The 25823-nt window shown below is 51.0% G+C and overlaps 6 protein-coding genes across 6 annotated transcripts; 3 read left to right on the forward strand and 3 right to left on the reverse strand.

Moving 5' to 3' along the window:
• Positions 1-356: 356 nt before the first annotated feature.
• Positions 357-4841, forward strand: N7539_009390 (putative non-repetitive nucleoporin; the record flags this gene model as incomplete). Its single annotated transcript, XM_056938985.1, has 6 exons — positions 357-714; positions 780-2122; positions 2161-3271; positions 3345-3433; positions 3494-4123; positions 4227-4841. The coding sequence occupies 6 exons, from the start codon at positions 357-359 to the stop codon at positions 4839-4841; spliced, it is 4146 nt and encodes a 1381-aa protein (XP_056785707.1).
• A 1664-nt stretch (positions 4842-6505) lies between these two features.
• Positions 6506-7754, reverse strand: N7539_009391 (TauD/TfdA dioxygenase family protein; the record flags this gene model as incomplete). The annotated part of the gene is made up of 2 exons (XM_056938986.1): positions 6506-6618; positions 6713-7754. 2 exons carry the CDS (start codon positions 7752-7754, stop codon positions 6506-6508), a joined length of 1155 nt encoding a protein of 384 aa, XP_056785708.1.
• A 1825-nt stretch (positions 7755-9579) lies between these two features.
• N7539_009392 (uncharacterized protein) lies at positions 9580-9912 on the reverse strand (the record flags this gene model as incomplete). Its single annotated transcript, XM_056938987.1, has 1 exon — positions 9580-9912. The coding sequence occupies one exon, from the start codon at positions 9910-9912 to the stop codon at positions 9580-9582; it is 333 nt and encodes a 110-aa protein (XP_056785709.1).
• A 5429-nt stretch (positions 9913-15341) lies between these two features.
• N7539_009393 (EXPERA domain-containing protein) lies at positions 15342-16293 on the forward strand (the record flags this gene model as incomplete). Its single annotated transcript, XM_056938988.1, has 3 exons — positions 15342-15618; positions 15708-15908; positions 16223-16293. The coding sequence occupies 3 exons, from the start codon at positions 15342-15344 to the stop codon at positions 16291-16293; spliced, it is 549 nt and encodes a 182-aa protein (XP_056785710.1).
• Positions 16294-17365: 1072 nt separating this feature from the next.
• Positions 17366-19649, reverse strand: ddiA (putative DNA damage-inducible v-SNARE binding protein Ddi1; the record flags this gene model as incomplete). The annotated part of the gene is made up of 3 exons (XM_056938989.1): positions 17366-18102; positions 18194-18840; positions 19585-19649. The coding sequence occupies 3 exons, from the start codon at positions 19647-19649 to the stop codon at positions 17366-17368; spliced, it is 1449 nt and encodes a 482-aa protein (XP_056785711.1).
• Positions 19650-22310: 2661 nt separating this feature from the next.
• Positions 22311-22540, forward strand: N7539_009395 (uncharacterized protein; the record flags this gene model as incomplete). The annotated part of the gene is made up of 2 exons (XM_056938990.1): positions 22311-22368; positions 22419-22540. The coding sequence occupies 2 exons, from the start codon at positions 22311-22313 to the stop codon at positions 22538-22540; spliced, it is 180 nt and encodes a 59-aa protein (XP_056785712.1).
• Positions 22541-25823: the final 3283 nt, after the last annotated feature.

The following is a 25823-nucleotide window of genomic DNA, read 5'->3' on the forward strand; positions in this document are numbered from 1 at the left end:
GGTAGATTGTCTTCGTGTCAATGGCCGTTCAATTGTCAGGCAAACACGAAAGCGAGAACAATAATTGGGATGGAAGCTCTTCCCTGCCAAAGGCGGAAGATCATCACAAGGTGGCCCGTGCGCGACCCAGTTGTTGACTCTCGCTTTTCGCAAAAGGACTTGAGAGTCCATCTTCTTCTACGAAACCGATCGCCGTCGCCGACCTTGTTTTCTCTTACCCTTTCTTTGTGACGAGCGCTTTTGTCTCCTCTTGATAGCTTGATCATTCAAGCTTTCATCCGTAATTGCTCGGCAGGGGAGTCGCGCATTTTTCTCTCCCATCTGCTCCCCAGCTGTGCGTGCATCCATCCGTCGTGATGTCGTATCCGACCTTGCCCGCTAGTCTCGCGCCCCCGACGCCCCAGCGTCCCCTTCCCGGTGCTTGGATGCAGACTCCTGCCGTCGCTCGTCATGGGTCATTTCAGTCGCCTTCTCAGCAACCACTTCAGCAATCATATCAACAATCACAGAAGCCCCAGGCCCAGCCACAGCAGCAACAGCAGCAGCCGCAGCCACCGGCCATTGCGTCCCAATCTCCGTTCATGTCTCGAATCGCTCCAGTCGCGTCGCACCCCCAATCTCAGCCATTGACTACAGAGGAACGGGGGGCGCGCACCATCAATGAGACGCTTCTGAAAGAGTCGCGATACCCCGACCTTGACAGCTACCTGTCGCGTGAGTCTATTCATCTCCCTTGATATTACCAAACATCTACACAAGCTCACACTTGCACGATTCAGAGGGCTTCTCTTCCGAATACGACATACCAGTCTCTCAGTCATGGGCACCTTTCCAAAAAGTGAAGATGTACAACATTCCAGATCAAATCTTCGATCAGTACAACCGCGCTCAGGTGTCCACGAGCATGGGTCTATTCGCTGAGCTGAATCACGCGTGGGTTTCAATTGATAATGCGCTCTACCTCTGGGATTTCACACACCCGAGTCCTCAATTGGTCGGATTTGAGGATCAGCCGAACAGTATAAATGCAGTGAAGCTATTGAGGCCCCGTGCTGGAGTCTTCTTGCCGGCGATTACTCACCTACTTGTGGTGGCTACAACCGCAGAGGTGATTTTGCTTGGCATGGGTGTGGAACCTACAGCGAATGGATCGAAGCAAGTCACCTTGTATCAAACGGGCATGTCAGCGTCAATTCGGGGATTGGATATCAATGTCTTTGCCTCGTCGGATGCTACGGGCCGGATTTTCTTTGGAGGGCTGTCGGACAATGATGTGTATGAGCTCACATATCAACAGGAGGAAGGCTGGTTCCAGAATCGATGCCGAAAAATCAACCACACCAGCTCAAGGCTTTCCGCTTTCGCGCCATCATTAAGTTTCTCGAACCTTGCCGCTCTGGCGCAAAAGACCGCCGAGTATGTGGAGCAAATGGTGATCGACGACAGCCGACGACTTCTGTACACTCTGTCGTCAACCTCTACGATTCGCGTCTTCCATATGAAAGATGACGGCGCCATTTCCCTCGCGATTACCAAGGCCGCGCTAGACATCTACTCTAACATCGGACACATCATTGCGTCTAACGAGACATTGAACTCCAAGGTGAAGATCGTGTCAATTAGCCCCGTACCTGCGGCAGAGGCGTCGCGGTATCATCTTGTGGCCACCACAGCCACAGGTTATCGAATTTATCTGAGCGCCACCAACGCCTACAGCTGGTCGCCCTCTTCCAACGGCAGCAGTGCACCCACAAGTATGCAAGCGCAACATGTGAAGACGCCACCAGTCGAAAATAATGCCGCCTTCTCTGCCGTGTCAGCGCCAACTGAGTACGGCATGTCACGGCTGAACGCCGCGGTCACGAAGTACCCAATTCAATCTTTATCGCCCGCGCGAATGGCTACGCGATTCCCACCTGGGTTCTTTTTCTGCTTTACGTGCAAGGATGTCACTCAAAAGATGGATACACTGTTCATATCCTCGCCCGATCCCGGTCGTCTGAACCATCAGCCAGAGAGTGTGAACATTGCCAAGACGGCAGAGTCGGCCGTTTGGCTCAGTCTTGGTGGAAGAGCGGAGGATATCGGCTTGTGTTCCAGTGGACCAGCCGGAATTTCGGGGGTGGGTTTGGCAATGAACTCGCTGTTCAATTCGACCAGGGAGCTGCCGAGATCGCTATTTTGACCAATAGCGGAATTCACGTCATTCGTCGCAGGCGTCTTGTGGACATCTTCGCGGCATTGGCACGCAGTCGCGGCAGCGCTGAAGGTGAGGTTGGCCTTGAACAAGAAGTTGTCAATTTCATCAAAGCGTACGGGCGCAACGAGACTGTGGCCACCGCACTAGCCGTTGCATGTGGTCAAGGTGTAGAAGTCTCCCCGGACCAGAGACTCACGCCGATCAACGATCCAGAAGTCCTGGAGTTTGCTCGCCGGGTTTTCATCGAACAAGGTGGCCGTCCAGTGCCCGATGAGAATACTGTCCAGGACAATGTCACCCCTGCAATCGATACTATCCACCTTTCTCCTCGTCACGATGGTATCGCTCTGTACATCTCACGTTTGCTACGCTCCATCTGGAAGAAGAGCATTACTCGTGTTGGAAAGGGGCCAAATGGTGCGGCCTCCGTATTTGCCTCCGTAGGCGCCGCGAAGCTGCGTGCCATTCAGCACGATCTCTCTTCTCTTCAGGAGTTCTTCAAGATTAACAAGAGTTTCATTGAAGGGTTGACTGGACCGGAAGAGCTCGCCAGAGTGTCCAACAAGCAGCAGGAGACGGCATTGCAAGCTGAGCACCGCGCTTTACACTCTCTTGTTCAATTGGTGTCACACACCATTGAGGGTATCTCATTTGTTTTGGTGCTATTCGATGAGCGCGTGGATGAGATTGTGGCTTCGCTACCTGAAGAGTCCAAGGAGCGATTCCTGAAGTTGACGTTCGAGGAGCTTTTTAGCACCGGTAAAGGTCGCGAGATTGCCAAAGAGTTGGTTAAGGGCATTGTGAACCGAAACATCGCCAAGGGGTCTAACGTGGAAACTGTGGCCGATGCTCTTCGTCGTCGTTGTGGTAGCTTCTGCAGCGCTGAAGACGTGGTCATTTTCAAGGCCCAGGAGCAGCTCAAGCGCGCCACAGAGGCCGGCGCCAATTCAGAGCTGGGTCGCAACTTGCTTAACGAGAGTTTACTCTTGTTCCAACAGGTTGCCGAGAATCTCCCCATGGACTATCTGGTCTCGGCCGTGGACAACTACATTTCCAATCAATTCTTTGCCGGTATGTGGCGATCTTCTCAAATCCCCTTCAAAGCTCTCATCAAGACACCCGCACTGACGGACCAAATGAACAGGCGCCATCTCACTTGCGCTCCACGTAGCACAGCGCTCAGATAAGGCGAACATGGCTCTCCCCTGGATTATGGATGGGCGCCCTGATCAGGTAGGTTTCTGTTTGGTTGGTATTATGCTCACGCCACAGCAATTGCTCACAAATGTGCAGGACCCTCGCAAACAATATTTCTTGTTCCGCCAACAATGTTACGACCTGATCTTTAAGGTCATAATAGCTGTTGACACTCAGGCAGCCTCTGGCCCTCATGTCATTGATGGGCAACTTACCGTGATCGCCAAGCGGCAAAATGAGGCATATGGCGTTATTTCCGACTCATCTGACGAGGTCTTCCTGACGAGTTTGTATGACTGGTACTTGGAACAAGGGTGGAGCGAGCGACTCCTGCAGACTCAGTCATCCTTTGTCGTAAGCTATCTTCAGCGCAAGTCGAACGACGATATCGCTCATGCCGATCTGCTTTGGCAATACTACGCTCAATCTCAGCGATTTTTTGAGGCGGCCGAGGTTCAATTCCAGCTCGCACAGAGCGCGTTTGCACTGCCCCTCAGTCGGCGCATTGAATACCTGGGTCGCGCTCGCGCCAACTGCTCTACATTGACCCGTGACGTCGGACGTCAAGAGCGCCAACGCCTGCTTCAGGAAATTTCTAATCTGATTGATGTTGCCAACATTCAAGACGATCTTCTTCAGCGTTTGAAGGACGACGAGCGTATTGCTGCAGAGCGCAAGCCCGACGTGCTTGCCGAGGTGGACGGTCCGGTCTCGGACATTAGTACGGTATGTGTGATGCTCCTCTTTTTCTTTCCACATAATGGTCGTTGTTGTGTTTCGTCTTGTACCATTGTGCTTTCTCGATGATTCTAATTCATTGTTTCTGCAGCTCTTCAACCACTACGCAGACCCGGCTGGCTATCACGACATCTGCCTTCAAATTTTCTTCATTGGCGACTATCGCAATGCGGCTGATATCAAGGCCATGTGGCAGAAGCTGATTCATGAAATTCACGAGCGGACCGTTGAACGGGGCACACCGCAACCATATGAAGCGGTCGTTGAGAAGGTCCGCAGCCTCGGAAGTCGACTGCGAATGTCCGAAACGGTCTTCCCCATCCGTGAGCTACTCCCTATGTTGGAAAGATATTCCCTTGAGTTCCAACGTAGCGTGAGTGCAAGCTACTGGGTGGTCGATCTATTCCTGGATCTGGGAGTCGCTCATGACTCGCTGTTCACTGTCCTCGAGGCGATGTTCTACACCGACGAGGCACCTTTCCAGGGTTCTAACCGCCGATACATTGCCAAGGACTTGCTCTACCTTGTGGAAGGGTGGTTCCGCGAGAGTGCCCGCATGGGCGGCTTGGTCTTTGGCGGCGAACCGCAAGCTGAGCGCGTATCTGAGATCCTGGCGATGATCATGCAGGCCGGAACTGCAACGACGCCTGAGATCAATGAGAGGTGTCAAGAATTACGGCAGCGTATTGAAGATTTGCTGCGATGAGGGCAGTAGCAAGTCTGTGAAGATGGTGCATATTTGGAAGCGAGCCTCATACATCGAAGGCATTTTTGCAAACCCCTTTAAAAAGATCACTCCTCAACAAACCTTCAATGAGCTCATACTTGTTCATCTCGTATGATAAATGAACTTTGCCCTTCTGTGTTCTCGTGATTTTTTCCCCCTTTTCTGCTCTCCCTTTTCTGTAACTCTAGAAACAAGTTTGCGGGCGTCTCTACGTTTCGGTGGAAAGATGGATGATGAAAGGAAGCATATCATTCTTCAAGCTTTTGCACCAAGATCCTCTGTCCGACCTACAGCATCAATCTACTGTACATGCGGCCCTAAAATTTGATACCCGATCCCCAAGCCAGACAGAAGCACTCGTTTCTCTCGGTCGTTTCCATGCCTCGACAAAAGGTCGTCCCGTCATGAGGTGGAGCGCATCAGACCTACGCCAGACCTGATGCAGACGTACTCCAATACTTTCATATAAACCCGAGCCCCGAATCCATCCCCCACACACAACGAGAACTTCAACATCTCTTTCTGTACAACCACCTGCACTCAGTATCCCCAGCATCCAAACGAGAATTTGAAAATGACCTCCAGTGAGCAGAAGTCCTGCAAGGCTCCAACTCCAGTGATGCAAATCCATACACAGCGCTCATCTGCACCGGCTGCTCAATAGATGGCTGCTAGAGTCTAGGTTGTTATTCTACCCATGACCTAGCTGGAAACCAGACAGACCTTCTGGATAACAACAGGTTCCGAATGGAACCGAGTACCCAGTTTCTCCAGGCACAGAGACTGTAGACAGGGGCGGCTCGCATCTGGACTTTAAGCGTTTCCGTTCGCATGGACCAGATAGAATGGAATACTAGCTGGAGGTTTCGGGCAGAAGCGGGCTTATAGTTGTCAGAAACCTAATCTACATCGAAGTATTATCCGCACGCTGCTGATGGTGAGAGAACGAGGGCCTAATGCCTGGAGCGGACTGACTTCTCAGGCCTGGAATGTAGTATTCAGTGTACCAGGTATCGGATCGTAGATGGGTCCCTGTTGACGAATTATGTTCTTGGGGAAATCTTTCCGTGTAAGGCAATTTTTTGGGACACCCAAGTATTTCTGTGTTCGCCGAGGAGACCGCACGAAGGGCTCTGCTAAAGTCGAGAGCGGAAAGGTGAAGCCAAATGGGAAAGCATCTACGAGGAAACCATGGAAACATCCACTTACCTTTCTGAGGCGTGGATGAAACACTCCACAGTCAACACACTAGGGCCCGGGAAGTATACTTGAAGAAATTTTAATATTTTACTAAATTTTACAGGCATCAACTTTGAAGCCGTAGCAGGGGGAAGAATCGCATATCTTCATTATAAAAAGGAAACCTTCCGCTCAAAATAGTCTATCAAAGAAACAGAATTTCCAAAGAATCTGAATCAGAAGCGAACCGAAAAACACCCATAGTAAAGATTTATACCGGACCCCTTTTCTATCACCCACGTTTCCTCCAAGCGCTTGCATCAACGTCAAAAACAGTACGGAATACGCCAAGTCCTTCTAGAAGAGAGGAAAACAGAACAGAAGACGGAAAGTGGAGAGAAGACAGGTGCTCATGAGAGACATCTACGAGAGATTGGATGTCTGCTTTGGGCGCCCACATGGTCTCACTCGAACTCGTCATAGACTGGGATGGGCTTCTCGCCCAAGGCACAAAGTCGGAAGATATGCCGGGCTTTGGCACCGTACTCGTCGTCGAGATAGTCGACGATGGCAGAGTCTGGAAGAGAGAGAGACAGAGAGAGGAATGGTTAGCCGCTTTCATCAACCGAACTAGCTGAGAAGGAAAGAGGAGGAAGAAGAGCAAAACTCACGAGTCGTTGAACGATTATCAAACATGACAACCGTCCTTGGTTGCCATCGGACTCTGGCCTGGAAATCATGGCCAGTGACCACATGGTTCATCAAGAAATCAATCATCCACTTGAACTCGGGCTCCTTCATGCCCTGGATCTTGGTGATGAACTCGGCATTGACAAACAGACACTTTTCGCCCGTCACCGGATGCACTCTCACCAGCGGATGGACCGTGTCCACCGGATCCTTCCGCACCAGCCCGCCCGTCAGGCGCGTGTGTGCAATCATCTTGGATGAGGTGTGCACGCATTTCAACGTGTCCAAGAAGGATCGCAAGGTGGGCGACAAGCGCTTGTAGGCCATGTCCGTCGCGGAAAAGACGGTATCACCGCCCACCTCGGGTCCCTGCAACAAACCCAGCATGACATACCCGGGCGGTTGGATCTCATAACTGACATCCTGATGCCAGAGGGTGGTAGTCGTGCGCTGTTCGAGGAAACGAGCGATTTCCTCGCGATTGCCATCACGATGAATAACGTGGAACCCGGGATGGCCGCGCACGGTGCCCGAGACGGGCTGGTAGTTCGGTTTTCCAAAGTACCGCATGAAGGACTCTTGGGCGGCAGGGCCGTCATCTATGAGATCCTGATCGGGAAAGGCAACGACTTTGCGCTGGGAGATGAGCAGGGCGAGCTCGTCCTTGGCGGCGTCCGAGAGGCGATTGAGTTGCACGCCGGTCACCACGGAACCGATGCTAGGTTGGATATGGTTGACAGTGACGTTGGGAGTGAGAAGATTACGCATGGATTGATCCTTGACGCGCAGAGCGGGATCGGAGTAGTCAAAGGGTGGTAGAGGATCGTACCAGACGGGATCCCAGGAGGGCAAGTATTGAGGGTAGGGTGTTTTGATCTTGGAGAGTTTGTCGACGTCGACGTAGGGGATGTTGATGTCGTAGCTGATGGGGATCTCCGGCTTGTGGGCATTGTGGGCATTGTGACCATTTTGGTCATGGGGACCATTCAATTTTGATCGGATGAGGGGAGCGGATGAAGGCATTGCGATAGAATGAAACCCCCAAAGGAAGGGTCGTAAAGGGAGATATGTGGAGGAGAGGGAGATAGACAAAGAGGAGGAGAGATGGAAGTCAAATCGGATCAGAAGACGGGGGAGTGAGGCGGTTGAAGCGGGAATCAAGAAGTGCAGAAATTGAATCCGACGAAACGAGTCCAGTTCGAGTGATCTAAATCGAGGACCTTGTCTGTGGGAAGTGAACCGTCGTGGGTAAACGTCCACGACATGCGATAGCTCACAGGGTATTGTAAAGACGACCAGCGGGTAGGCACTGAGGCAGTAGGCAGTAGGCAGTGAGGCAGTGAGGCAGTGAGGCACTTTGCAGAAGATGGTTGACAGTCACGCCAGAGGAGCTTCAAGGATGGGAGAAAGCCCAGGATGGTGGGTAAATCTAAGGTGTTTATAGTTCGGTGGATAGCAAGTGGGACGGAAAAAGAAATTATAATCAGATCGACCGAATGAATTAATACTCGATAAATTAAATCTAATTATCCTGCACGCCCTTCTGCGTCCACCGTTCGACTGTTCCGTTTCCCTGTCCTGGCCTTGATTTCGACGTGCAGGGCCAGGAAAGTATGCCTCTTCAGGTCATTATCGTCCGGCACTGATCATATCTTCAATGGATCCACCGACCCTCATCTATCGAGTAGCTGTGAAGACTTTCGCGGGATGCTGCGATTGTCAAAGTAGACACCAGGGATTGAGTTTCCACCCGCAATCTCTCGACCGCTTCTTACGACGTTGAGCCAGGACCAGGGCAAACAAATAGGCAGACGGCCAGGAAGATCAGCAAACTGGAGAGGTAAGGCCCAAAGAGTGGATGACAAGCACACTCAATCGAAGGTCATCTAGAGGCCCAAAAAGAAGTCAAAAGTAAAACCCCCAAAAAGTCAAATGGGTACCTCCAAAGAGGAAACACTCCAGAAAGCCCCCGCGGCGGGAAAAAAGTATCCATCATGACTATCCTGGATGAGAAAACGGTGCTCTCAGGAAAATCCGAGAATCATATTCTTCAAATTACACCCGCCTTCAGGATGGACGTATGTCAGCCGCGAGCAAGACATCGTGGGTCCCTCCCTTGTCCGACGTGCAGGATAGCTTCAAACACTAGTTCCGTTTCCATCTCGGAACCGAGAGACTCGATAAAGCACGAGGCATGTCGGATCATCGACCCCTCCGAGCGCCAGGAGTAAGCCCCGGCAAATACCCTGTCCAACTAGTCAACTCGACCCTCAAGATGGCTGCAGTCCCGACAGATAGTCGACGAGGAGGTCAGATCGATAGATAGGAAGTATCGCGCGGTGGGTTGGGAGGAGATTGCGTCGCGCATGAGACAGCTCACAGGCGGCCATGGGTTGTCTTTCCATAGCTACTATTCACCGGGTACAGATGACAGACTAGAGCCCGAAGACTACTACAGTATAGGGTGTACTGGATAGAGTGAAGTGTCACAGTGTGTACAATTGACTGGACGGTGTGGAACTACGGATTCTTGGTAGGGCGTCTGAATGTCTTGAGAGCTCGTCGGGGACGAATAGAAGAGGAAAAAGTCATGAGAGAAGGGCCTCCCTACATGACACATGTACAATCAAAGTACATGTAAATCCCGTTGGACCATCAATAAGAACCGGACGGCACTTATGAATCTACCGATCGTGTCCATCCGAGCCGCCATCAACTCTGCTCGTGTCGAAAAGGCTGGGGGGGCGGGGGATGGGGGGGGGGAAACATGCAGACGAAACTTCGAAAGCTTTGCAAGTGGTTCGTGTGTGCATCAGAGAAGCGGTCAAGGTCTGGTCAGGCATCGAACTCAAACCAAGGAAATCCGGTCTATCACGGGAAATGCGCATGGCCGGCAGACAAGGTTGATTGCACTCATCTCCTGTTGTATGCACCTGGGTATGTCACTGGGGAAGAAGCCCATGATACGTGCGATAGCAAGCCCGGCACCACCCAGGCTAGAACATTCCGAGAAGTTCCGACCGTGGCAAGCTGGTTGATGGAGGCAAATGGCAAGAATCAGCAAAGGACAGTAGTAGTCGTAGTGGCAGAAGTCGTAGTCGTAGTCGTAGTCGGAGTCGGAGTCGGAGTCGGAGTCGTAGTAGTGGACAAACGATAAGTTCCAGAAGACGAGCAGACCCATTCTGCTATACTCTGATCCCGCCTTCCTACAGCTTACGGTCTACACTGAACTACCTTGCTTCATCACTACAACATGATTGCCGAGCAGATCCAGACGCAATTCAACCATCTACCACAGATTGCCTTCGAACCGAACTAATGAGTACATGTCAATACGAAAGACCACGAGCCTAACAACACGAGAGCGCAGTGCCGAAATGAAACCAGATCCACCCCAGACCCCCAGCGACTCCATGGAATTGAGTTGGGAACCCCAAACAAAACAATCCGATTCCTCCCAATGGATCCAGGAACCATGTCCATTTCGAGCTGTTGGCTCCGTCCCCGGTCCCATCTGGCGTACAGCCATAGACCATTAGACTCATAGACACTGACAGTCGGAGTCGACAGATCGGAGCCCTGCCATCTCCCCATCTGCCATGCCACTCTTCCCCGTCAATTTTCCGTGGTCAAAGCAGGAGTGAACCACTGAACTCCCACCGCTTCTGCGTCTGCGTCTGCGTCTGCCACTGCCTTGTCCGCGCATCCAGTCGGAGGTGACATGCTAATGAAAGTGGCAATCCTATCAGGAGGTCTGTTTCAGCAGGGGAGGGAAGGCCGGAAGGGAACTAAACAGAGCTCCAACCAGCTGCAGTGAGAGCCTGGGCGGAGATCTCAATTATTTTTTGACAGGAGTCGGAGAGCCGTGATGCAGACCTCGGCTGTACAGTACAGAAGCCACCGTTTGCTTGTCGAAGGAGTGATAGGGGCTGTACGATGAGATCGTTCTACAATTCCACAATTCACACTCTAATGATCACTGGTCCAGGGTACACTCTTGACTGTACACTGTACACTGTACACTGTACAGTCATACAGTGTACGCCCACAGATTTGCAGGAATAGGTGTTGGGATCCTCAATTGTAATGCAAGATCAATGACGCGACCGCAGTCGATCCCAATGCGATCACTTCCATGAATCGGCTATACTGACCTATCAATGTTGACTGGACTCGTACCTCCCGTCTTCTTCCCTCGAGGTGGTCGCACAACCTACCATCATCCATGCATCGATAAGGCAGCTGCAGGTGGAATGGCAATTGCATTATCTACCGTGATCTGTGCAGACTGCAGAATAGTGCAGGTCTTATACTCAGATGCTGTCATGGTACTTCCGTTCACTTCTTCTCTCTCCCAAGCTCCGTGTATACAACAGCACTTGAAGACTTCAAGACACTACTACTACTACTCATCTGTTCATTTATGCTATGGCAGCAATCCACCCATACTATTCTATCCCCCAATCGGGGCTTAAGTGTTTACCAGTGGAGACCCGAAACAAACACCCGGAATCAGCTCCGTTTCATGACCAGAACCTCTCCTCGCTTAGTACGTCCTACTCAGTACTTGCAAAGTATCGCGGTCGCGACTAGATACTTGAGTCCTAGGTATGTGTTGCTCGTGCTCCTGTTGAAGTAAAGCTTATCAAGTCAGATTCATTGATTGGAAGTGCCGCATAGACTCATAAGACGACTCGCCGAACACTTCTTTCTCTTCTTCCATATTCCGTTTACCCTTGCTCCTGGCATGCTCAGATCTTCCGTCACAAGTCACGTCGACTACAACTTCTTCATAGCTCCCCTCTCAATGGATCATATTTTGGATTCTTGACCTAGTGCCCCTCCTGGCGGCTGGATTCCACGACAGTCTACAGACTCTACACAGTACATAACTATATACTACATGCCGGACTCCTGTACGGCTCGCGCAGGTAAAGACGATCCTCTCCAGCGACGGTAAATCCCCCGGTTATCCCCACTCCACTTTTCATCTCCACCGGCGACTGCCATGAGCGCTAGCACCCATCATTCATTGGTGTCTTGTCAAACATGCGGTCTGCTAAAACTCTGTTTTGATTTTTCCGCCCGTTGACCTCACATTTACTTAGGTCGTAGAGATATACATGACAAGTGGCCACGATATCATGGAATACCGGGAATATCTTGCCTCTCTTCTTTTTGGTCTTCGAAGGATAGTGCTCTCCTGGTACTGAGTACATCAGATTGCACTTAACGGACATAGCCCAGTTTACTTATCGTCGGGATAAATTGACACATTTGAGCAGAGATATACAACAGTTGGAACACGCACCTGAATTCGCAGGTGCTATGTACTTTGAGTGGGTATATACAAGCTCTCATCCAGTTATTAGGGCTTGGAAGCAACCTCGTCTAGGCATTATCGATATCACAATAAAGACAGAAGCGTGTCTAGACGTTCGCAACCTTTTTTTTTTGTTATTGATTCTACACGCCCAGGGTTGCGCGTCTTTCCAACGAATGGCTAGACACATAACTATGTCACTGTCGCCACAACTGCAGGAGGGAAAATCCTTCGTGTCCGCGAGTGATACGCTACATTATCAACAAAGTGTGGCCTGTGGACCGTCTGTAAGAGGGTAGAAGCACTAGAAGCCTATGTATGTACACACTCGCAGTACACACTATACACTAGAATGGGATCCTGTCCGGCGCTAACTCATGTGCCGACCTAGACCTATCCTGTGCGATGGAAATGGTCACGAATGACGGAAGTTCGACCGGTCGTCTTTTCAAGCCACAAAGTGCGCCCTACAACCCGACTGCCAGACAGTTATACACTAATCATGTATGATGTGTATGTACGCACTACGCACCACGCACTCTGCACAGCACACATGCAGGGTGCATTACACACCTTGACACGCACTCAACAATCTTCCAGTACTATGGTGATGGGCTATTCTCATCCCAAGGTCGAATCCGTCGATCCGTCGGGACAATGTTGGATTGTGGCGTAGCTTAGTCTCTTTCTCTACTAACATCGAAGCTCTCAAGAGCCCTGCTTCCCTGTCCCCGGAGCCGGAAGCCACTGACTCCATAGGCCATACCGAGTCTTCCAGAATGGGGAGCACGGAGCTTGGAGCGAGAGATATGAATCTGACGTTGTGACCAATGATCTGGGGAGAAACCGTGACGTGATAACCCTCGTGCTTCTCGTTTGCTTTGTGGTCTGCGATGTTCTGAATACACTCTACACATGTGAAATGTAGACATTCGTCTCTTTTTCTAGCCTCCAGGGGTCCGTCCCCCTCAACACGGAAAGAAAACGGACAATGTAGTCTACATCAAACACCATCGTACATCATAAGGTGACTAGGACTAGGGAAATGTCAAGATCAGGTTTAACAACCCCTTCTATGTATGTAGGTATTACTTTGAGTGCTGTGACCATCAGGTCAGGTTGTATCTGTAAAGGATTGTCTCAATTAATCTTTTCTCTTTTTCCTTGATCCTTTTTGTTTCCCTGACTCGGGACATCAAAGATACGATTGGTTGCCGACCAGCATTATGCATATAGCATGGCGATTCTCATTGTAAACACCTTGATCTCTCAATTCCTGGCCGATGACTCGGTGGATCACAGGCTGTGGTCGGTGTCGATGACAACACTCAAGCGGTACCTGTTCAGAGTTCAGACTACCGGATCCACACCACAACGGCCCCCAAAGTACACACCCCGTTCCATCATATAGGATGCTCTATTACTATGAGGAGTGAGTTACCCCCCCGATCCGCAGCTCCCATATCTGGCACCATAACTTGGGGAGAGACCGGGCCGGCAAAATCCCATCAAGCCATGACTCAGTCCGACTAGCACCGGACGAATCCCCGTCCGTTCATTTGGGATTCCCTGCGCTGGCTGATCGAATTATTGGCTTGTTTCCAGATTCATTCGGGTGGGGAATGGAATTCTCTTACTACCACTGCACTCCTGTTTTGCTTGATACTATCTAGAGGGATGGTACAGCTGCGACCATTATCCTACTGGTAGCAATCAGCAAGACAAGCGAACTTCTTGCCAGCTTGTCACCGATCATTGCGGTCGCGCTCAAACAATCGTTACGTCTTACCCACTTGCACGACGGGACGAGCTCAGCTAATTCAGTCCAAACCCTGCGCACCGGCCTAGATATGATTGTGTAAAATCCTGGGAATGAGACCTACCTCTTTCTGCTCAACTCAAACGAATCAAGTTCCCCATCCCCCCGGCCAAAAGATAAATCTAACCTGGTTCAGCAAAGGTACGTATTCCCGATTATCTAGGTCATAGGTAGAGCTGCTTTCACCTCGGGCCCAAGAATCAGCTGGAGGCTTTCTAAACATACTCCACCGATTACAAAACACATGTATAATCGTCTATACCCTATATTCTATACTGTATTTCTCACATTTAAACCACGGACAACCCAAACAACTCCTCCTCGATGCTGTTCCATGGTTCCACTAAGCTTATTTTCTCAAGAAAAAGCAAACATGGTTCCGGCTTGATGGTCGGGACTGGAGATGACCCCACCGGAATGGGCCGGCGTGGAAGGCCCGAGTCGGAGGATGTCTGGTGCTGACTTGACCTACCGGTACCTCCCTAACAGGATTAGGCCATGGCAAAGAGAAGTACAGGTACGCCGGGTGACTTTTGTCCTCTACGCTGCTGCGAATATGAATATTTCAGGTACTGCTATTGGGAAGTAGCGTGCATATTCTCGCTACTGTACACTCAGACACTATAAGTGTACAGTGATATGCACACTAACTTATATTGTATAGGGATATGCTTAATCTGCAGTTTGCATCTGTCTTTCTGCCGTGTGCTTCCAACCATGACCCAGGTGATCAATAATTAACACGGGCAATACATGCAGACGCTGTCTGTCACCAGAAAATTGTTTTTCGATATCACTTGTTGGTGTGAAAGCCGATCAACCGCTTAACTCTAGTTTCTGGCAGCATGCGTGACCTCGAAAATATACACTTTTGCCGGTCGCATGAACAGTGTCTCATTCTCTCGCAACTTCCACCCGAGCCGGGTTGAGCATGCCTTTGCCTCGGCTGCCACTCACGTACTGTCGGCGCCCGAGCGAGAAGTATATTTTGTCGGTCAAATCCATCCATACCTGACAAGTTCAGAGTTCTGGAGATTGCCAACAGCTTTATCTGAGCTTCAAAGTCCTGAGCTCATGTACCCACTGGTCTTCTCCGACTGGTGGAACGGTCGATCAAGTGAGCCATAAATCAAGTTGAGGCCATCTTCATGACTATCTGACCGTGAGCACTCCCACTCGGGTAATAGGAGTATCAGCTTCCAATCTGCCAGAGCTAATCAATCTTCACCACATCGAGGCTCAATGGTTCCGCCCGAGGAAATTGACAATTTCACCTTAGCCCTTCAATGTCGCGACGCGAATACTGACATGGGCCTCGCCTGACCCGGCATTTCCACGTTGACGGGACCCACAATCACTCCCGTGGTATCGCCAGGGCGCGTTACGGAGCTTGAGCTTCGTCCCTTTCCCGTCCACCGCGCAAGTCCAACACCAGGCCATTCTCCTTCACCCTGCCAAATCCACGACGATGTCTCGCATGGCTCTGCCCAGTCGCAAACGCGATCTGGCCTACCTGTTCTTCTTCGCATCGCACATTCCCATCATCTTCCTCGTCGACACGGTCCCCTTGCAACCAGCTTGGTTCCGCAGCAACCTCTCGGCCACGATACGAGAGTACTACATCGCGACATATCGGGACAAATTCTTCGAGGAGCCGGCCCCAGTGTGGTTCAACGCGTTCATCTGGATGGAATTGTTGTATCATGTCCCGGCGAGTGTGTGGGCTGTTTGGGGATTGATGAGAGGTATGTCCCCACTGTCCAGTTTGTTCTCAAGACAGAGGGTCCTACTATTCACTCCCTCGACAAGAATATACAGTCTCGGTTTTCCACAGATCAACGAGCTAACCACCTCGACCTCTTCGGTCCTTCTGTTCTCACAGATCACCCGCTCATCCCCGTGCATCTTCTCGTTTTTGGAGTCCAAGCCTTTGTCACTTCCCTGACATGTCTCGTCGACGTGTGGAGTTGGACGGATCGATCGATGGAAGAGAAGCAGCAGATCACGTATCTGTATGGGCCTTATGTTGCGCTAGGTGAGTCTCGAACGACACGGAGGAGCTAGACGAGATACTTGCGGCCGGGGACGGAAGGAATCGATTGTTTGTCATGTGCACGTCTGCGGCGGTGAATGTCTGGAGACACCGGAGTTGAAGCTGTCCCCGCGAATCTGGAAGATGTGTTGAGCGTCACCCGAATCTCAGTCCGAAAAGACGACGGCGTGGTGACGAGAACAACATCCTGCGACGGAATCTGTCCTGGCCACCCCTGAGTGGGATCTCAAGGGCAACTTTCCCGGGGAGGGGGGGGGGGGGGGGTCTCTTTTTGGAACTGAACTGACGATAGGCAGGCGCCTTGATGGCTCTCGATATGGTTCTTCGACTGCGCGCTCAACTGATGCCCAAGGTCAAGCATGAGTGAAGACATCGCCGAGGTTTGTGCGTGGCAAGGTGGCAACAACCGACAGCGAAGGCGACAAAGGCGACAACTGGTGAGCAGATATCTGCATTCGACCAGCAGAAGCAACTGGCCTACTGTTTTGGTGCAGATCAGATCGAACAGCCAAAGTATGACCAGTGGACCACTAGACAGCGACAGAGTAGATCAGTCTTCCAGTGTTCCAGAGCTTCGTAGATCCAGCATGTGGCGAGGTAAACTCCAAGTCAAGTATATGTGAGCTCATCCCGAGGGTGATTCGACGTCTTCTTCTCCAAGTAGCCGGACAAGCCGACCGATTGATGAAAAAGGTTGATTCGCGTCGATCGGGGGTAGTGTAAGCCCAATGACACTGTGCGACGAGGCATGCGCAAGCACAGAGACCAAGTCACGAAATCCAAAAATGAGAATAATCAATAAGGTTTTCCGGAGAAAACTTTCAGAGATTAAACTGAAAAGAACAGATACTACACTTGATCTAAGCCAATTGGCAAAGAGAGCTGGAGAAGAAAAGAAAGAAGAGGAAGAGCGCCGGGGGGGAGGGAGTATTTATACCCTTCCACGATGTGGGTCCCACACGCTAGTTGACTAGCCTGGCCGTAACTATTTGGAACCGAGGATAAACACAAGCAAACAAGCTGGAAGGCGGCTTTGATCATGTCATGTGACCGTAGCGGACATTACGAACTTACCAGATAGTAGTAACGATCAGACGTGGCAAGACCCATCGATTCGAAGATTATTCACTGCTCCTGAGCTGGTTCACGTCTGATGAGACAATATTCGTGAAAATTGCAAATTCAAGTGCTGGTGTAAAAAAAGCTTACGTTACATGGAAAGAACATCACAAGTGAAGAAAGCGGCAGAACGAAATCCGCCATATATTCAGGAGATCTTGACCACCCAGATATTCACCCTTGGACGCTAAACGCCTGAATATGATCGTAATAGAAAGTGCGACCTACCAAAGAATCCCACCGACCAAAGTTCCACCGCGGAAGAACTAGAAGAAGATCGTGCTTGATCCGCAACTACGTCAAGGCTCAGTGACTCACTCTCAGAGTAAGAATCCAATCGCGCCGTCTAGATCTCCATTCGCGGCGTCCAGCGCTCGCGTTGCTTCTTCGCGTGTGAATCCCAGCTCCACGATCTTGGCGATGGAATCTTGTGACCACCGAGTCGTTGGGGCAGGACGAATGTTAATCCTTGGTGCCAATGTGTTCTGCTGCTGCTGCGGCGGCTGCTGCGGTGGCTGTGGTGGTTGCTGCTGCTGCGACTGCGTTGATGGCCCGGCGGAAGAAGAACCTCCTCCAGCTTGGTGTGTAACTGCACCAGTGCGGGCGCCAATTTCTGCTCCATCCGCACCTTTCACGGTGGGTTCATCCTCGAATGGCTCTAGGAATCGCTTTGGGATATCGGCCTCGGCTAAGAAGGGCACGGCTTGATCTTGAATGATCAACGCGCCCTTCTTCAGATCGATGCAGGCTTGATGCCGGCGCAGCATGTCCAACCCCAATAGGAGGTCAATTTGCTTGCCCTCCATCACCGTGAAAGAGCAGGGCAGGAACATCTCGCCAATCTTGATCTGCGCAGAATGCACGCGACCCATAATCGGGGCAGTGCCAACACCTTGAGCAATTCCGCCGTATCGCCGATCCACCAGACGCATCACATTACAAGCTGTAGCACAATCGGGGGACATGATGGTGACCTGAGCACCAGAGTCGACAAAAGCATTGACTCGGTGACCATTCACTTCGACGGGGATGTAGAGCATGGTCACACGGCCGAAAGCTGTACAGAGGAAAAAAAGAAACAAATGGTTAGTGGGATCAAGTGATAAAAATGATGTCTTAGAAGACGACAGAACGCGGCAACCACATACATTCAGGATGATGCTCCATCGCATTATGTAAATTCTCCGTGACCGCATTCTGGCGGATAATCTCTTCAATCTCACGTTGATTCTCGGGATTGAAGGGATCGGCATTGAGCATCGCGATACGTGCTTCCTTCTCCGCCTCGGCTCGCGCTTCACGCTGCTGCTGCTCCATCAACACGGCGCGGAACTGTTGCGCATTATCTGCCGCGGCTGCCAGTTGCGGATTCTGTCGACGCACAGCCTCTCGAACACGTGGATCACCCAAAATGTTCAGCCGAATGGTTTCGAAATCGGGCATCCCTGGTCGTGAGGCGACTTGTCGGCCGGGCGCACCACTAGAGCCCGAGGGTGTGGGTTGACCGGCAGAGGCGGAGGCAGACGAATTCTGGGGCGTTTGCGATGTTTGAGGGCCGCGCAGATTGAGGTGCACTCCAAGCATGTCACCCTCCGCAATGCCTACCTGGTCAAGAGTCTGGGCCGGGTTGATCAGGAGCTGGTTATTAAAGACCAGTTGTTGGGCTTCCGATGGAATCGAGGTTTCACTTTCGACAATCGCTTTGAGGAGCTCTATTGTCGTGTCGCCAGCACATTCCAGATTGATGATATCGGAGTCCGCCTGCTCGGGGCGGATTACACTGACGGTGATACGCCTAGATGAACAGAAGCCCTGTCAGTTTCCGAACGCCGTGGTTTTTTTTGTTTTGCTTCATCCTTAAAGATCATCAGTGGTGCCGGCGAGACTTACATCGTGAAGCCGGGGAAGGAGTAGAGATCAGGCCTCGGGCACGGTGTATGAGGGGGAGGGGCAAGGGTCGAGAGCAGATAGCTTGCTTTGCTCGGAGGTCGTCCGACTCGAGAAGAATGAAGCAGATGATCACGACGGGGAAGATTATGGACAGAGTGCCGATAAGATGTGAGTAAATTCCAGAAAAGGATAGATTCTAAGATATTGAAAAAGAAAGAAAGGGAGAAGATGGTGGGACAAACACGAGACCGTAGACTTGGAGTGAAGGAAATGGAAGATCACGGGTGGCACTGCTTGGAGTGTATGTACCTGCGGCACTGCCAACTGGAGCGGAGATCATCTGCTGACTGAGCTGCCTCTGGGCACTGCAGTTCCACTTCAGAGTTGCCCACCCTCATCCATCCGCCGCTCCACTTCCGACGCCTCTGCTCGTCCTTACTTTCTATGTGGGGGACCCGTGCGAACGGACTCTCTGGTCTCTGTTTCTGTTCCATCTGAAGCTCTTAGTGTCTGCCGCAGAAAAGAGATAAAAGAGTCTTATGATCGGGATTTCGAAGCGTTCTTTAAGAATGCCATCGGCTCAGATTCGGGCGTCTTGTCCAGTCTAGCTGCAGGTCCAAGGACCCCTGCTGATTCCAACTCCCATCACCAATCGAGGGCATGGCGACGACGACGACGACGACGACGACGACGACGACGGGAGTCCATCCCCATGACGAGCACCAGGCGTGAGTCCTGTCGTCGGTGGACCCAGCCTCTCCTCTCCGCATATGGTTTCGGCCGGGTCTGCAGTCCCACTCGATGGCTAAGTATTTTGGAGGCATTTGCAACGTCCAAAGCAGCTCTGGAACATGCCTGCTCGCCTCCATTTGCGGCTCATGGGCTTGGCACTAGAAGCTCCGGCAGTCCATGGTCGCAACGCCTAGAAGATCCCATCCTCCTGAAAAGGGTACACTTCTCTCAACCCAGTTGTAGTATAAAGGTTCAATGACCAGTGAACGCCTCGCCTCGCCTCACTCATCTGCCGTGCCAGCTCTGCACGGTGGACTTGCCATACACAGAAAGCATGCCTCGCAGTCTGAATCGAAGGAACTTGATTTGGGGGACCCCCTGCCGCCGCGAGTCACTTGAATGCGCAAAGTTCGGCTCTTGGATTCGCTCAGCAAACTCTTGAACAGGCTTCAGTACATTTGCGTGGCCTTTTGTCCCTATAGAGATTGGGCTGCAGCAGCCTTTCTCGAACGAGTGAACGAGTCAACAAATACAACCCTCCCCCCCCCGGAGAAGCTTCCGCGGCAGACCTAAGTGGGACGGCCCTCGGACCCCACCTGATCCCCATTCATGTGTATTTCCGCTGACATCTACGGTAGTGCTTGCATAGACGTTGGCAGGCGCAACGTCGGTGGTGATGATCATGATCCATTGTGCCGTTCCTGGAGCAGTGTCTCCTCGCGGCCTAAGCCTTGATCATTTCATGAATCGAACCGACGAAACACCGTAAAACCCCTCCGTTTCGTCTGATCCGCATTGACTGCTGTGCTTCAGGTGTCTTTGCATTTTTTTTTGTAGATTCACTCCCGACAGAGAACTGCGTGCCTCATCCCGCGTTACCTTTCTTCGAGGCCCAGCTCAACCCTCAAAGTTCAGTCTCGGCCCAAGCCCGCAGCGGGCGTTCCCGCACGGATCGACAATTGCTGTTGATGGCAGCCTCAGCCTGCAGTGTAGGTGCGTACTCCGTCCACGACTATCCGAAAGACAACCTACTTTCTTGAGCTGTGGCGGCGGGGCCGCAACCCCTCTCGGAGGCAGAGTCAAAAGCCTCGACCGTCCTCGATTCACATTTTGTTGCCCCGCCTGCAAGTCGGCAATCCACAACATGTTGAGCCTCTGGACATAAAGCGTCAACAAAGCGATTTCTTTTCTTACTAGAGAAGCCTCTGACAAGCGATCAGAAGGCCACACGTGCGGGTCAAGACTCTCCCATGTCGTGCCCCTCTTTCTGTATCCCTGTCTCCAATCGAGAGAGTGCTGACCCAGTCAGGACTCAGAAGCCGAATGGCTCCCCTCGTCAGTGCAGCTTTCCTACTGCCGTGGGTCGGATCCGCCTATGCTAGCGGACAGTCCGTTAGTACTGATTCCTAAATGGATGCCTTGCGGCACTCGCGACGTGGGGCCTACCCTGCACTCGGCCCGATGCAGCAAACCTGCGAGGCTCCCACGCTGACGGTCCTCATTCTTGTCGGGTGATCGTTTGGCGGGGGGTAAAAGGAAGCGTGCTGGTATGACGCTTTCGTAATAATGGTATAGGCGACACGCGGTTCAGAATAGCCAACAAAAATTTCTCTCCTGGGAGCTTGGTATCTATTCATGAGGTCCTTGGGGCTTGGACCGGTACCGGGGGAGACTCTTTGTCCTCCTTTGCTTTATTTTCTCTCTTCTTCATCAACCCTATGTGAAATACTTCAGTATACTCATCCGGCTCCTATGCCAAGACCCTCGCCTCCTTCTCCTCAAGCTTCCTCGTCACTAGCCGTTTCGTCTCAGCCTTTTGGTCTTCACTCCGCAGGTTCAGCTGCTCCTTCCATGCCTCGCTGGTCTCGTCGGTCTCTGTAAGCCCAAAAAATCGCCGCTCGATCTTCTACCAGTAGATCGTATCGAACGCAAAGCTGTGCAAAATTGCATACACCACGCTGAAGTCACCGCCCTCCTAGCTCCGTTGCATTTGATGCGAGAGCCGCCGCTGGCTGTGCTGGCTGTCCACGCATACAGAGAGACCGGCAGTACATCCATAAACTAGAGACAAAATGAAATGAGAGACCTGGAAACCATGAGATTGAGAATTGTGGAAGAATTGCGAAAAAGGGGAAAAGGGGGGGGGGAAACAAACCATTGATCAAAGGAAGAGTCGTGTAGACTCACCTGATATAGGTATGACGGGCAGGGTCCAATTCCAATGCTAAACCTATCCTACTGATCGGATATTCCTAGTAGTCATGTAGATTTCTCGGGGGCGTTTTACCTTTCCATAAAGGTCCCCCTAAATTGAAAGTGGTTGTAAAGGTGAGGCAATGGTACATGAATAGCCGCTATGATACAAGATGGAAACAAGCTCATCACGCAACAGCAGAACCGTCATCCTGCCTCCTCGTAGATGGCCAAATTCTGTGAAACCAGCGACACTGCTGGGGAGTCTCTGCCCTGGTAGCAGGCAGGGCCCTTTCGAGGTCCAGAGGGCATTTTGCTTTTTCGGTCCAGCTCCCCCCTTGAGCAGGCGATGTAAGCTCATACCGGCTGTGAAAATTGAGCGTGTCAGATAGTCACATCATCATCATCATCAGCATCATTTCAAGGGGAGCATAGTTCTTCCTTACCATGATGGACACGTTCGCGACTGCTGAACCAGCCATTCGTCCACACACTTTTGGTGGAAAACGTGCGTACAGGGTAGAACGCGAACAAGCTGACCCTTGACGAAGTCATCAGTACAAATTGCACAGACCGAGTCCGCCGTCCTCAAGATCGATCTGATCTTATCGACCAGACTCGATGTACGAGCGCTGTCCCCATTCATCTGGGAGCATTTTGGTGAATGGGTTGCCATGTAATCGCATGAATCCTCGTACTGCACAAGTGGAATAGATCGGAGAAAAGACTGCGCCAGACTGCGCTGTGCAGGACTCATAGTCCGAGGACAACGAGTTCGCCGAACGGCAAATGCCATCCCCATAACAATGAGAATAGCAGTTATCACTGCAATGACATATAACGTAACTTTTTCGGCATGTGATAGACCGTTCTCATTTTCAGGTGTTATGGTTGAGGACGAGGATCTTGTGAAGAGCATCGTTGTATGAGGAGTAATGTCCGGCAGAAGATGGACAGCGAGTGGCGCCATGGCCGACCGTATTTGACTCTTGGGGTGCCTCAAGAAAGCTCGATGCTATCTGTATAAGATGGCAATTTTTGACGCGAACACTGAACCTTGTGCATGATGTCGCAAATGCATAGGAAAAAAATCTGGACAGGCTTTTACCGCGGTGCGGATGGGTGGGACAACTCATCCGCGTCTGCGTAATGCCCGGTGAGGATATCCCGTCTGGCGCTGGAGAAGCCTTTCGAATGCTTGAACAAGTATGAATATGGTCTGGTGAGTATATACTTTTCCGCGCAAAAATGGGGATGGCATTTTCTTGTTCGGCGAGAGTGATCAATTATTGCTGTCTATGGACAGATTGACTATTTGTAGCTGATGATCTACTGCTCCAGCGGTAGGCGCGGCCGTAGAATGTGTGAGGGAGATGAGTGTGAGGCTGACAGGACAGGCTGGGAGAGATTCTATCGAGGCTACGGACTGTGGTGAGAGGGCAGTATCGCATGCCATACAAACACTAACACGGGGTTTTTATGTCTGATATATTCAGACTGGGAGATCCTGGTCGGATATTTCCAGAGTTGTAGGTGTTCATACGCTTTTTCATGGATGATCTACCGACACGTCAAGCTATCTCGACTCTTGAGAATATCTTGACTTGCGAAGTCTACGCTGCATATCGAGTCGCACCACCCAGCAGGCCCTAATAGATCATCTGTTGTTTCCACTTGAACACCTGCAACGCATCGATGATCTAACAACCCAGCATCTACAATTGCGAGTTTTTCAAGGATTTGTCTTTGGGGATCTCGTCTTTCTCCTCCAGTGACTGCTGCACAAGTGAGACAACCCCTTTCAATTGCAGATATCTCATGATCACGTTCCATCTTGGCTCGGTTTCAAGTACGCGTCACTTTGAGTCCACGTCCGTTGGGGTCCCCATGAGCTAAGACGGGCCCGATTCCGAGCATGAGAGACTCTCTCCATGTTGTATCGGCCTAGGAGATGACTCGAGCAAGACCATCATCCCTTACCTACTTGATAATTTGTATCGATCGTTCTCAGCCAACCTCGAAGGATGGTCCTCGCTAGGTTAGGCCCGGCCTTGTTAGCATGTTTGACGACGAGGAAGTAATTTACCTCGCCGGTTCACACATGGATACTTGCATGGGATTTTACTCATCAGTCCATCGACAGGGTTCCCAGATACTATTGGTGGGAGCTTGCTGGTCTGCAACCTCAATCGGTCGAGATCGATTTGAATAGAATGTTGACTCCTGGCAGGAACGGAACTCATTTTTGTAAAACTCCAAGATATAGCGTCACTGTGTTGCTTATCTGTTAACTACGATGTTGTGAGCGTATAGTTGGGTCTCCAGAGTAGCTCGTAAAGGGTCATATCAAAGAAGAATACTCCTTTCTTTCGTCATTATGCCACTCTGAATCCGTTTCCGAGGCCCTTGCTCTCCATCACGTTTGTCTGCACTAATCGCCTCTTCACTTAAGAGGGTTGTAGAGTACGGGAAGGTGTGAAGCTGTTAACGAGGTAATACAGAGAGATCGTCCATCGAATTGGAATCACAACGGCTTTAGGTAGCAGGTAGCAACCAAAGATTGGCCCCCAAGGTCAGCATGTCCACTCAACTCAGTACAACAGTTGACAAAGAATCAACGTACCCCAGGTCCAGATGGTCGGACGAAGTACATAGTACGTACTACGTATAGTACCAGACGGAGTATGTGCAAAGGCAATCTACATCCATGATGGATGAGACATGTCAGCGATGTACCTCACGGGGCGGCAAGTCAAAAATACTTGCGATCAACATTAAGCAGATCACTGAGCACGGTGACTCGGGATTCATTCATATCACCTATTGCGCCCGCAGACCGCGGACTGATCTCGAGAAGGATCTCGCGCCCATGGCACCTGCATGGATGCCGGTTACCTTGAGGTATCCATCGATGATACTACATAGCAAGACGCGGAAGGAAAAAAGAAAAGAGAGAATCGTGCAATCTATTGCATCAATTAACTCAAGGCTCACGCATTGTCTGTACGTGCCCTGTGGGCCCCGTGGTCTTGCCTATTGACCAAGGCCGGCGTCGATGAATTGAGAACCCGAAGAAGTTCCCCACGAGGAATCTCCAGTTCAGAGTGGAGAAACGGTGATCAGACGCATCACATTTTACCATGACGGATACCGAGATCAAGTGATGTAGCGATTTGACATGAAACAATTGTGCATAAATCAGCATGACTCTCGATGAGCTAAAGTCAATAGTTCTCATTTCAAATAAAAAGCAATAACTACAAAGTACCATCTCACTACCTGGAGTGAATTCAACCCGTTTCCTTGGGGTGGCGGCCTATCGGGCAAGGTGTGTCGGGTGCATGGGAATCATGAATCACGATGGTCTTGATGATGATGTGAATGTGAAAGATGAAACAGAACTCAATGCTGCATAATAAAGCATCAGCAACCAGTTTGTGTCTCCAAGGAGATATCGCGTGAGATTCACAAATAAAGCTCGCGTGGAATCCGTCAAGGTCGTTTCGAGTGTAACATGGGGCCAACTTAAAATAAAAACAGTTGATCATCGTGGCCCCCACAACAGGTGGAAGACGACGGACCTCATTTTTTTTGCCACTCCGCAAACTGTTGATCACAGAGATTCGCTCAGTCCCAGGTTGCGCTCCTGTGACTTTGCATTCTAGATGATCTTGTCGGTGGCCGGGAGCCCTGGTGCCTCCCACGTCGACCTACATGCTGCGCATCGGGGATCTCGTGAATTCATACTACGATCCATGTTGCCAAAACAATAGCCTTCTCTTTCCGCTCAGCCGTTGATTTTGAATTTGATTGACAAAGTGATGGCTCACTTTCTGGGGTACTAAACGCTTTGCCATTTACCTTGTCCAAATTTTATGGCACTACACCATGTAACAGATTGAAGGAGTAGACCATGACGTGGAAATCTAGGTCTTTTGCGGGCAACCTTCATTATCACTCAAC

This window comes from Penicillium diatomitis, assembly GCF_028827545.1.
Source record: "Penicillium diatomitis strain IBT 30728 chromosome Unknown utg000017l_segment0_segment0, whole genome shotgun sequence".
Taxonomy (NCBI): domain Eukaryota; kingdom Fungi; phylum Ascomycota; class Eurotiomycetes; order Eurotiales; family Aspergillaceae; genus Penicillium; species Penicillium diatomitis.